This window comes from Otolemur garnettii, unplaced genomic scaffold (assembly GCF_000181295.1).
Source record: "Otolemur garnettii isolate 467f Iridium unplaced genomic scaffold, OtoGar3 scaffold00040, whole genome shotgun sequence".
NCBI lineage: Eukaryota > Metazoa > Chordata > Mammalia > Primates > Galagidae > Otolemur > Otolemur garnettii.
In genome coordinates this window covers 537,804-550,878 of record NW_003852435.1, presented here as the reverse complement: position 1 = coordinate 550,878, position 13,075 = coordinate 537,804, and the positions used below count along the sequence as shown (strand labels likewise).

Below are 13,075 nucleotides of genomic sequence, written 5' to 3'. Positions count from 1 at the left end.
CGGCTATTTTTTGGTTGCAGCTGTCATTGTTGTTTGGCGGGTCCAGGCTGGGGATTCGAACCCTCCACCTTAGGTGTACGTGGCTGGCGCCTTAGCTGGTTGAGCTATAGGCGCCGAGCCTGAACCCCCATTTTTAATAGCCTTTACTGTTTATAAAGAATCCTATGGCACTTTCTCCCATCGCTAACGAACTCAGGCTAGAAAAAAATCAAATAAAAACCAGTCCAGCTCAGAGTAGAGAATATTAAATGCAATTACACATCATTTACTGCATAGTTTCAAAAATATACACAAATTAAGACCCAGAATATGTATAAATAGGTTTATATACCCAATATTTATACACACCTTAATACTAATCCTACTTTATATGTATGGTTATTCTTTTTTTTTTTTTTTGAGACAGAGTCTCATTATATTGCCCTTCGTAGAGTGCCAGGGCGTCACAGCTCACAGCAACCTCAAACTCTTGGGCTTAAGCTATTTTCCCGCCTCAGCCTCCCAAGTAGCTGGGACTACAGGCACCTGCTGCAACACCCAGCTATTTTCTTTGTTGTTGTTGTTGTTGTAGTTGTCATTGTTGTTCAGCGGGCCTGCGTGGGTTCAAACCCACCTGCCTCCGTGTATGTGGCCAGCCCCTAACCACAGAGCTATGGGCGCCAAGCTGATGTATGGTTATTCTTGTCACTAATGTATATCCTTATCTTTCTAGACTCAAACATTACCATCACTATACTGCTTTTTTGTTGTTGTTGTTAATCCAGCACAAGAATAAGTCATGAATTCAGCTGAGGAGAGCACAGGAGTTGTGACAGAATAAAAAGAACAAATAAAAACTAGGGCATTGTAGTGTTCCCATGGAGAAATAAGGTGGTCGCAGAAATGAGAAACAGGACAACCTGGGTGTGTACAGGAAGAATCAAGGATAAATTCGGGGTTTTGTTTCAAACATCTGGGGGAATGATGGCAATTTTTGCAGGGATAAGGCACCCTGGCAAGGGTAAGGATTAGGCAGAATAAAAGTGAGTTAAGTTTTGGCCATATTCACTTGAAATATCTTAGACATTCAAGTGACATTACTGGCATGTAGGACTGGATCTGAAGGGGGACATTTGTGCTTGAGCTGAGCTACAGATCTGGGGCAGGTGAGTGTGGACAAAGCATGGCAGTCATCAGGACTGAGTCCTAGACATCACTATTAGATCTGGAAGTTGAGACAGAACAAGCAAAGGAGCTGACCAGGAGCTTTCAGGGAGTGGGAAGAAAACTAGGAGAGTGCAGCCCTTGGGAGTCAAACAATGCTGAAGAGGTGAGGGTAGAGAATGGAGCTCTGAATTCCATTCAGCGGTACACAGATTCCTGAAGACCCCAACCAGGGACGTTTCCTGGAGGGAGGGACAAGCCTGTCTGCAGTGGGTAGAGGAAAGAGTGAAGGCAAAGAATAGTGTATGTGGACGAGTGTTTTTTCCCAAGGGGAGTAGAAAACGGATAACAATTAGAGGGAGACATGGATTACAGTGTTTGGTTTTTCCTTCATGTAAATGAGTGGAGGGAGAAACTGATAATATGGAAGGGGAAAGATCTGCACTAGGTGCTAAAAATCCAACTGTTGGCCTGGACCAATGGCTCACATCTGTTATCCTAGCACTTTGGAGAGGTGGGAGGATTGCTTGAGGCGAGGAGTCTGAGACTCCCCCCCTACTAAAAATAGAAAAATTAGCTGGGAATGGTGACATACTCCTGTAATTCCGGCTACTGCTGGACACAGCCCTGTGATGTCGGAGTAAGCCACGATGACGCCATTTCATTCCAGCCCCAGCAACAGAGACCCTGTCTCAAAAAAAAAAAAAAAAAGAATCCAACTGTAGAGCTGTTCTGGATTCCTAATTGTCTAAGGAGGCATTCCAGCCAGTTTACAGACACCCACGGACCAACACTAGCACAAGGTGCAGCACTGGACCGTAAGAAATGGGAGGGTCACGCGGAGTCTGGCGTGCAACTACCCTTAACCCCAGGCCTCCCTGCAGTCCCAGGGACGCTTCCCGGAGGAGGGGCTCCTCTGCCTCACGACCTGGCCTCTCCGCACACTGCAAGTTCACCTGCCACTGACACTGCCCAGCGAACGTCTGTCTGGACAGCTGCGGATCCGGGACCTGGGCTGGGAACCTGCGCTGCAGCTGGACACCAAGATAGTGGCTAAGGGCGGCGCCAGGACTGGCGGGCGCAGTAGGCATCGAGCATTCTAGGAGACGATTAGAGAGTAACTAATTCTGTGCGCTGGCTGGGAGAGGTCCCGGGGGAGTTGGCACCGGGTGGACCCTATAGGCCCCAAGCCTCCTGCTTTTTATTTGTTGTAGAAAATGCCCCAGAATTGGAAGATCCTAGGTTTGAATTCTGTTTCCTCCATTATTTTATGGCTTGTCTGTAGAGGAACCATCTGAGGAGAAAGTAGGTAGACTTGGAGGCTCAGTGAGCCCATAAAACCATGTTAGACGTTCAAAACTGCTGCGAGTATTTTTCCGACCTTTCCTTCAAAGGTGCTTTCCCATCAGTCGTTTCAAGGCCTGCCCGACGGCCTCCCTACGTTGTGAATACTTGATTGTTCTGCACTGAAAAAAGAAGGCTTCTCTTTGAGTTTAAATCGAGGGGGAATAGGAAGGAAAACAAGTCCGTTCTACACCTTGATCCTACTTTGCGTCAAGCGCTGTTTAAGTTCCTAAGTGGGGAGAAACGCAAAAAAATCAGACTCTGAAATAATTTAACATTATCTCAGGCCACAAGCTTATGAACCAGAGCACAACGCACCCCAAAATCTTAGCTGGGACTGGAGCCTAGCCGCCCGGCGCCAAACGACAGCGGTTGCCGCCCAGCACTGGTCCCCAGGGCAGCCCGGCCACGCCCATGCCCACGCCCCCCCAACTGCGGCGGGGCGCCCGCGCAGGCGCACAGCTCCGGGCGCCGGGCGGAGGGGCGGGCCCTGGCTGCCATCTTGCCGCGCGGGGGCACGACCGCCGCCGTTGGCGGAGTGAGTCCGAGCGAAAGCTTGTCCTGCTCAGCGTGTCTGTCTTCCTCATTCACTGCCAACCTTGCCAGGCAGCCCTGCTGCCTAGCCTCAACTCCAGACCAATGAACTAATCCACTGCCCGCAGCCCGACTCTCAGCAGCAGCTAGTCCAGGTGCGCACCCCGCGGAACGGAACGCCCGTGCGCCCAGCCTCCCCGCCGACTGCGATGCCGAACATGCAGCTGCCGCCCAAGGAGAGCAACCTTTTCAAACGCATCTTGGTAAGTGGCCGTAGGCTGCGCCGCTAACCCCCGCCCTCCGCGTCCCGCGGTGTGAAGGGCGAGCAGTCCGGTGGCGGTGCCTACGCGGGCCGGGCTTGGCCTCCAGTGCTCTCTGCTCTTTGTTTACCTCCGGGTCCGCGGGACGCGACTTCGCCGCTGCGGCCGGCCGGCTGGCTGTGGCCGCTCGGGCCGCTCCTCCGCGCACGCCCTTACTCGCCTGGCTCCCGCCGCGCTCTTTCCAGAAACTTCACGCTGCCCTCCGCAGTCCCCGGGCCGAAGCCGCTGCGGCAGGCATCGACTCCGGTGCCTTCGGTGGCGCCAGGTTCGCAACATCCCTGCCCAGGTCCTCCCCAGTTTTGTGTCTCTTGCCATTCTGCCCTTGGCGAGGTATTCTTTCGCTGCCTTGCGTTAAATTGATTGCATAGGACATTCTAATTAGTAATTGTTAAAGTGGGATAGATGTGATGATGGAATGGGGCCCTGATCTGTACTGGTTACGGCATCCCTAGGAAACCAAGCCTGGCACTTTCTCCCTTTTAGGAGAGAGTTCACTTATGATGTACCTACCACGTTATTCTCCTTGAAAGCGAATAGGTGACAGACCTGTGTTTCTAAGTTGTCACAAACCCCAATATGGCTCTTTAACTCGCGCAGGCCTTGCCTTGAGTGACTGAAGCCGCGAGGACTGGCTGGATTTGTGTTGGAGAGGTATATTTCCTTTATTTCTGAACAGGAAACTGAGTAATGGCTCGGTTATGATGACCGATGCCTAGCCGATCATCTGTAGGTCTGTGCCAGGGTCCCTGAAGCCCTCACAGTTTTCCAGGTTCCGCTCTTCCCGTGAAGTGGCAGTTCAGTTTGCCTTTGCTTTCTAAGTATTTGCGGGGGCCATAGACCTTAAGCTAGTATTGTTAATAAATAGCTGTATAGACTACAGCTATAAAGATAATAGACTTATTTTATCTGAAAACAAACATTTATTTGCTAAACAAATGTCCAAGTTTTAAGGGTGAATTTATTGAGGGCTTGTGTTTGCTATATGGTTGTTCGCTGTTGGTTGACTTTACTATAAAATAAAACGCTAATTTTCGAATAATTTTAAGTATTAACGGCAGGTAAAAATTCATAGTAGCTAGCGATTCTGCTTCAAGCCAATAGAAAGTTCACACTTAAATCTTTGGAATGTTAAGAAAGATACATAGTAGATGGGATGAAAATTGTGAGCAATTTTATATGGTGCTTAGTGTTCAGCAAATAGCCAGAGACAAGTGTAAAAACATAAAACACGCTAATAATTAAAGCATGTGGATTGCTTTAGTGAGCTTTGTATTTTTTTATTTTACTTGTGTTCTTCTCTTCTTATACCCTTGTTTTACACAGTATGGAATGAGAGATGTGAACTTTTTTTCCCTTTTAAGGTGTCCTTCCCACCCCCACACCCCCCACCCCCCCTCGCCCAGGGAATCTGAAATATTAATGGGAAAATCATTTATAAACTGTTAGTTGGATTTGAGGACATTTGATGTTGTACCTAAATGATGACAGCATTTCCTCTCTATATGACTATTTTCTAGTTAAAGTCCTTGTGTCAGTAGGATAAAGAAAAATAACTATGTGATTCATTATTCCCAAATACAAAAAAGTAAAAGCTGTTGTTCCCAGATAAATTGGAAAATGCTAAACATTTTCTTTTCTTAAGAGACAGAGTCTCACTTTATCGCCCTCGGTAGAGTGCTGTGGTGTCACAGCTCACAGCAACCTCCAACTCCTGGGCTTAGGGGATTCTTTTACCTCAGCCTCCTGAGTAGCTGGGACTATGGGTGCCCACCACAAGGTCCAGCTATTTTTTGGTTGCATTTTGGCCGGGACTGGGTTTAAACCTGCCACCCTGGTATATGGGACCGGTGCCTACCCACTAAGCTACAGTCACTACGCTGGAAAATGTTTAGCATTTTCTTATCTGGATTTTTAGAGTGTATGAGTTTAGGAGGGTGCTGCAAAACTGAATGATTATATCATCTCACATTTGGAATCTATGCGTGTAAAGTTCTGCTACAACAAATTACATGGCAAACAAGTCTCTATAACAAAATTATTACTATTTTTCTTTTTGTTGAGACATAGTCTCACTTTGTCCACCTAGGTCGAGTACTGTGTGGTCACAGCTCACCCAGCCTTCCACCTCTTGGGCTCAAGTGATTCTCTTGCCTTAGCTTCCCAAGGAGCTGGGACAACAGGTGCCCATCACAACACCCGGCTATATTTTTGTTTTTAGAGCCTGGGGGGGGGGTTCTTGCTCTTGCTCAGGCTGGTCTCAAACCTGTGAGCTCAGGCAGTCCACCTGCCTGGGCCTCCCAAGTGCTGAGATTACAGGTATGAGCCACCACACCCAGCCTAGGCTAATGTTTTTTTTTTTTTTAATTTTTTTTCAGGGCATTGGCCCCATATACCGAGGGTGGTGAGTTTGAACCTGGCGCCGCCAAACTGCAAAAAAATAGCCAGATGTTTTTATTTAAATAGAAAAAGTAGGGCAGCGCCTATGGCTCAGTGGATGCCTATTGTCCCAGCTACTTGAGAGGCTGAGGCAAGAGAATAGCTTAAGCGCAAGAGCTGGAGGTTGCTGTGAGCTGTGACGCCATGGCACTTTACTGAGGGCGATAAAGTAACACTCTGTCTCTTAAAAAAAACTTTTTTTTTTTTTTTTCAGACAGAGTTTCCCCATGTAGTGCAGCCTACTCTTTAACTCCTGGGCTCAAGCAATCCTCCTCCCTCAGCCTTCAGAAAGGCTGGGATTACAGGCATAAGCCACCAAACCCAGCTCTCACCTATTTCAAACACTGCTGATCCCCAGAGCATACATATACTAGAGCTGCTCAGTAAATATAACCTAGTAAGTTCAAAGCAAAATGGCACCAACAATCAGTGAGGACAGGATCAATCTTTGCAGCAGGGGCTGGATGTGGAAGGGAGAATTAGAAGAACCTTCACAAAACATTTTTTTTGAGACAAGAGTCTCACTGTGTCTCCCTGGGTAGCATGCCAAAGCTTCAAAGCTCACAGCAACCTCAAACTCTGGGGCTCAAGAGATCCTTTTGCCAGCCTCAGTCTCCCAGAGTGCTACAGATTACAGGCATGAGCCACTGCGGCAGGCCAAAACAAAATATTTAAATTAAGGCTTCTTGATTGCCTCTGGAGACAGGAACTAGGCGGCTGCAAGACAGAGACAGAAGAGAAACCTAAATTGTGAATGATGTGAATATATTACCTCTTCCAAAAATATCTGAAAATAAAAAACAACAATCTGAGTTTGATACAGGAGTTCATCTGACAAATGACAAAGAAAAAACAAAGAGAAGGGACTACTGATGAAAAACAAAAGGGAAATACAGTTGACCCTTGAAAACCACTCGCAGCAGATTTTTTTTCAACCAACAAAGGTCAAAAATACAGTAATTGGGCCAGGCACAGTGGCTCATACCTGAAATCCTAGCACTCTGGGAGGCTGAGGCAGGTGGATTGCTTGAGCTCAGGAGTTTGAGACCAGCCTGAGCAAGAGGGAGACCCCATCTCTACTAAAAATAGAGAAGCTAGCACCTATAGTCCCAACCAGTTCAGAGGCTGAGGCAAGAGGATCACTTGAGCCCAAGAGTTCGAGGTTGCTGTGAGCTATGATGATGCCAGGGCACTCTACTGAGGGTGAAAGAGTGAAACTCTGTCTCAAAAATTTTTTTTTTTTGCAGGAAGCAAAGCTGTGAACACACAGGGCCCATTTTGGGATTTAAGTATGAGCAAATTTGAGTATGGGGTGGTGGTAGTGGAAACTATCCTTCTGTGTCTACCATCCTGGATTTTTTTTTCTTTTTTTATTTAAATAGAAAAAGTAGGGCAGCGCCTATGGCTCAGTGAGTTGGGCCCCATCCCTGTATACTGAGGGTGGTGGGTTCAAACCCGGCCCCAGCCAAACTGCAACAAAAAAATAGCTGGGCGTTGTGGCGTGCACCTGTAGTCCCAGCTACTCGGGAGGCTGAGGCAGGAGAATTGCCTAAGCCCAGGAGTTGGAGGTTGCTGTGAGCTGTGATGCCACAGCACTCTACTGAGGGGATAAAGTGAAACTCTTGTCTCTACAAAAAAAAAAAAAAAAAAACCCATTAAGATAGTGGTTCTCAATCTTCCTGATGCAGCGACCTTTTAATATAGTTCTTCATGTTGTGGTGACCCCCAACCATAAATTTATTTTATTTTTTGCTACGTAGCAACGAAAAAAATTTTATGGTTAGGGTCACCATAACATGAGGAACTATATTAAAGGGTCGCAGCATTAGGAAGGTTGAGAACCATTGCATTAAGAGATAGGTGACTTTATTTCCTGACTTAACAAGTGGTTTAAAAGTAATAATAATCAAACTACTAGTAACACTAATAATAGTTAACACTCACTGGAAGAATTTACTACGTGTCAGGTCCTGTTCTCACTTCATGTTTATTTAAATTCCAATAAAAACTATGAAATGCCTGTTATCCCCTTTTTAGATGGAGAAACTGTGGCACAGTTACTGAGTTTCCAAAGCTAGTAAGTGTCAGAGCCACAATTCTGACCCACATAGTCTGGCTCCAAAGTCCAGTACTTAGGTAAAGACAAGCCTAAGTTCAGCAAGGAATCATTAAAGAAAAGATAGATTCTAGTCTTAATTTTGTTACTAACTAAAGGAAAGGATCGATTCCAGTCTCAACTTTGTTACTAACCAGACAGAGAACCTTAGACACGCAGTCATTTACCGTTCCTGGGTTTGATTTGTGTCTCTGTAAAAGAGGGAATGGAATTGCTCCAAAGTTAAAGAAATTGTAATGCTAATAGCCAGCTGGGGAATAAGACAGGCAGATAGAAACTGTGCAGAATATGTAAAAAACTAGCTGGTGACTTTGTGTGGATGTGTTTAAGCACACAGATCATTAATAGAAAAAAATTTACTGTTGGTAGGAAAACACTTTGATCCACCAAGCAAACTTAAAAAATAATTTTGTAGACCAGGTATGGCGGCTTATACCTGTAATCCTAGCACTCTGGGAGGCTGAGGCCGGTGGACTACCTGAGCTCAGGATTTTGAGACCAGCCTGAGTCAGAGTGAGACCCCATCTCTAAAAAGAGCCAGGCGTTGTGGTGGGTGCCTGTAGTCCCAGCTACTCGGGAGGCTGAGGCAAGAGGTGCCACAGCACTCTACTGAGGGTGGCCAACTGAGACTGTCTTAAAGAAAAAAAAATTAGCCTAGTGTGATGACACACACCTGTGGTTCTAGGTACTTGGGAGTCTGAGGTGGGAGGATGATAGCGTGAGCCCAGGAGTTTGAGGCTGTAGCCTGGGTGATGGTGAGACCCTGTCTCTAAAAAAAAAGAATGAATAAACAGATAAGATTCCTGTTCTCATGCAGCTTACACGATGTTAGGGAAGACAGACATTAAGTAATCAAATAAGATTTCAGAAAAGCACTGTAGAAAAGGAGTAGATAGAGATATGATATGATAGAGAAGATGTGTGTGGGGTGATAGGAGGATGGCAGTATTTGATAGAGACTTGGATAAGGAGGAGTACAGCCATGGAAAATCTAGGGAAGAGCTTTTCAGGTGGAAGGAACACAAATAAGGAGGCCTGAGGGAGGATACATCTGGCATGTTCAGTAATAGAATACCCAGTCTGACTGAAAAGCGTAAGTGAGGGGAGAGTGGAAAGAGATGAGGTATTCTTAGGTCATTGGCTGCTGAAGAGAGGTGTTGATTGTTTAGCCTGGCTGGTGGTATTTAGAAATAAAGATGTTGTTTGTGCTTGTATTAAGTATTAAGCTAATCGTAATGATGCTCTTTGGAATCAGACCAGAGGTGCAACTAAGCTGAACCACTTTAAAATACTTTTTCTTTTTTTTAAGATGCAGAGTCTTACTCTGTCACCTAGGCTGGAGTATAGTAGTGTGTCATCATAGCTCACTGCAACCTTGAACTCCTGGGCTCAAGGCGACTTCCCATCTCACCCACCTAAATAGCTGGGATTAGAGATGTGCACCACCATGCCTGGCTAACTTCTAAATCTCAGAGACGGGACCTCTCTAAGTTGCCCAGGCTGGTCTCAAAGTCCTGCCCAAGAGCAAGCCTTCCACCTTTGCCTCCCAAAGTGTTGGGATTTACAGGCATGAGCCACCAACCCCAACAGAACTCTTCAGTTTTTTTCCAACATCTGTGGAGGTGGAGGTAGTGGCATTTATCTTAAGGAATTGGTAAAAGACGTAAGATATAACAGGTTTATACGAACACACAGTAGTTGCTCCGTAAATGGCAGTAGTTTTTTTAAAAAAAAGTATGTGTGTATATGGGCTTTATTTTCATTATTCTGGTAGCAAAGGCTTTTAGTGAATGATGAATGAAGTTTCTTGTATTTTTCTGTTATTGCATATGTTTTTGCTTTTGAATATAAAAAATTCTATGGCAGTAGTGGTTGATAATGAAATTCTCTGTTTATTAAATGTCTTTTTTCTTTATCCTTTATAAAAGTGAAAATGCTGAGATTCTAGGATGATTTGTTAAGAATAGGTAACAAAAGTATTTTTTGCATTGCGATATAAATTCTTTCCATCATGCAATGAAAAGTTGCTTTTGTGTATATTCTTTTTTTAAATATAATTTTTGTTTGTATTTCTTTACAGAAATGTTATGAGCAGAAGCAGTACAAAAATGGCCTCAAGTTTTGCAAGATGATTCTTTCGAACCCCAAATTTGCTGAACATGGAGGTATCATCTCATCTGTGAGAGGTTGCTTTAGGGAAGTCAGACAAGATTTTTAACAGTGAAAGAAGAACACTTCCTATATTCCAAGGCCTTACAGCTCTATCAGAGTGCATAAATGTTCTGCATTTTTAGTGATGTTTTATAAGTCTTTTCTACAGGGTGTTTCCTAAGTCTTCATACACAGGAAGACAGATATCTTGAAACATGTTCCCCATGAGTGGGAGAGAACACTTAGTGTGTGTAGAAAGAGGTAGCCAACTTGGAGAGAATATTTTGTAAATACTTTGTAAACTTTTGTAATAATTTGTAAATAAAGGCACATTTAGCTACAATTTTCCCTTTTTGCTATGTATGGTGACTTTGTAGATTATTTTTATTATGACTCAGCTCCTGTGGCTCAAGCGGCTAAGATGCCAGCCACAAACACCTGACCTGGTGGATTCGAATCCAGCCAGGGTCCACCAAACAACAATGATGGCTGCAACAAAAAATAGCCGGGCGTTGGGCAGGCGCCTGTAGTCCCAGTTACTTGGGAGACTGAGGCAAGAGAATGGCTTAAGCCCAGGAGTTGGAGGTTGCAGTGAGCTGTGACCCACAGCACTACCCAGGGCGACAGCTTAAGGCTCTGTCTCAAAAAAAAAAAAAAGATTACTTTTATTATCCTTAGGTGTATGTACTATGTCTTTTCTTTTAGATGAGAAGTGATTAGTTACTCTATTGGGGAAAAATTACATAAGATATACCCGTAATTTTATAAACCTGATTTCCTCTGTTACTTTGAAAAGACTTTTTACATTTATACTTTGGTTTCCTGTGTATAAAATTAGTGCTGTATTTGCAACATGAACTAGTATGAAGATATAGTCACATGAATTTTATTCTTTGGTAGATGTGTTTTTTATGTATCTGCTGGCCTTTATCTATAAATATGATATTACTGATTTATTATTAGATTTATATATTGAGTTATTTTTCTAGTAGTGGTGTTAATAAGGCCTATATTTTCTCATGTCCTTTTGTACTGATAGCCAGTGCTTGTTAGAAGGATTTGTCAGGTTAGACATGCGGATTATGGTCCTATAGCATGGCAAAGCTAGTTGAGGTCACTGTCACTGATTATCAGACTTGGGTAACTCTTGAGACCATCTTGTTGGAAAAATAGGATAGCGCTGCTCACTTTTCTTATAATATTTAAAAGATTCTCTGAAGGAAGTGGAAAGAAGCCTTCATTTCACAGAATTTTAGAAATTCAAAGGTTAGGTCATGGTAATTTGCCCCTGTAATCCCAAACTACTCAGAGGCTGAGCTTGGAGGATTGCTCGAGGTTGGGAGTTCATGATCATTATAGGCAAATAGCAAGACCCCATCTCTCTTTAAAAAAAAAAAAAGAAATTTAAGTTTGTTTTCAAGCTTTTTAGCTGTGGCCCTTATCTAAATGGGAGCTATGGGGAAGTTCAGTATATAAAACAGATAAAAGATTGGAAGGGGGTTTGGATCACCATGTTCTGACAACAGTAGAGTCCATAGAGATCAGTTTGAAAACCATTGTTCTTTTCTGATTCTCTTCTTGTGGATTATCTGGAGATTTATTTCATTCTAAACCATCTTTTATTAATTACTTTATGTATTTTTGGTTTGCCATTTCCATAGTCCAGTGTTGTGCTCTTGAAGTGTAAAGTGATATTAACTAGCCTAAGTAGAATTATTTGGAGTAAACTTGCTGCCAAAAATGAAGTCTGTTCTGATACTTAATAAAATGATTTTAAAATTATTTATAATTCTTTGTCAAGGTAGATTGTTTTTCTGGGGTGAAAATCAGAGGACTGGTTAGAATTGATCTTAGTGAAAGCTGTAGAACTACTGCAGTAGATTTAATTCACCCGGACTCAGATGTCTATTTTTAATTTTTTTGGGTGGGGGCAGAATAATACAGTCTCCTTTATAGAACCTTCTATAGGGCAGAAACCATTTTAGGACCTCAGTCTTGGCTTAAGGAATTTTGGAAAAAGAGTTGGGCTGCTAAGCATAAGCAAATACTTAAATGTAGTTTTACATTTCGTACTTGGAGAGTTTTAACTAAGAGATTAAAAAGGTGAATAATATAAGCATTGGAGAGGTAGTAATCCTTCAGATCTCAAGGAGTGCTGGGGCAGTAATTTGAATCTTAATGTGTAAATAGAGGTTAAAATTATTTTTCAGAGACTTTGGCTATGAAGGGATTAACACTGAATTGTTTAGGGAAAAAAGAAGAAGCATATGAATTTGTTCGTAAAGGACTTCGTAATGATGTCAAGAGTCATGTCTGTATCCTTTTCTAGTAGTTACATAGTTCAAGTTTATGTATGTTTGCACTTACTCATTTTTTTCTAATTCGAATAAAAAACTTGTTACTGTGAATAATTTCAAACCTACGTAGAAGAGAGAATTGCATGAACTCTGTACCCGTTACTCAACTTCAGTAATTATCAACATTTTTTGATATTAGTTTCATCTATTTCCTACCAGCATTTGTTTCTTTCTTAGAGTAGAGAAAAATCTCTATAAAATACATGCCTGTGTTTACTTCACTTATGCTTAGTGTTAGAGAAAATTTACTTTTGTAATTATTTGTGATTTGAAACTCATTTCTTAAACATCTGTGAACTGAGTTATACTTTTATATTCTACATAATGGCTTTCAGCTAATTATATAAACAGTAAAATTTGTGTGCCTTAAACCTGCTTCTAGAAATTTTAGAAAAAATTAAAAGAAACTTACTATTTCAAAACAGGTTTTATTTGTATTAAATATGATATTCTATTGGTTTTTCAATTTGATTTCTGTTAATAGAGGGACATAGCTGTTACTTCATTGAATCTTTATAATTTTATTTTTCTTTGGCTAGTATTCCAGTTTGTATAAAAACAGCAGTACTTTTAAAGGATGGATTGTTTAAATTGATTTTTATTTGTTTTGTTTAAATCTGTATGTTTATCCACAATCTCTTCACATACTGCTCTTGTATTTTTTAATTGGTTAC

At 42.7% G+C, this 13,075-nt stretch overlaps 1 protein-coding gene across 3 annotated transcripts in view; it reads left to right on the top strand.

Annotated features, from left to right (window-relative positions):
* The first annotated feature begins 3,014 nt into the window (after nucleotides 1-3,014).
* Nucleotides 3,015-13,075, top strand: part of NAA16 (N(alpha)-acetyltransferase 16, NatA auxiliary subunit) — a 66,973-nt gene continuing 56,912 nt past the window's right edge. For all 3 annotated transcript variants that reach the window (XM_023513425.1, XM_003790146.3, XM_023513426.1), the window contains exons 1-3: nucleotides 3,015-3,284; nucleotides 9,974-10,058; nucleotides 12,255-12,359. In XM_023513425.1, the coding sequence (XP_023369193.1) occupies nucleotides 3,231-3,284; nucleotides 9,974-10,058; nucleotides 12,255-12,359 (244 nt within the window). In that variant the 5' untranslated portion in view covers nucleotides 3,015-3,230. The remainder of the gene's footprint in view (nucleotides 3,285-9,973; nucleotides 10,059-12,254; nucleotides 12,360-13,075) is intronic.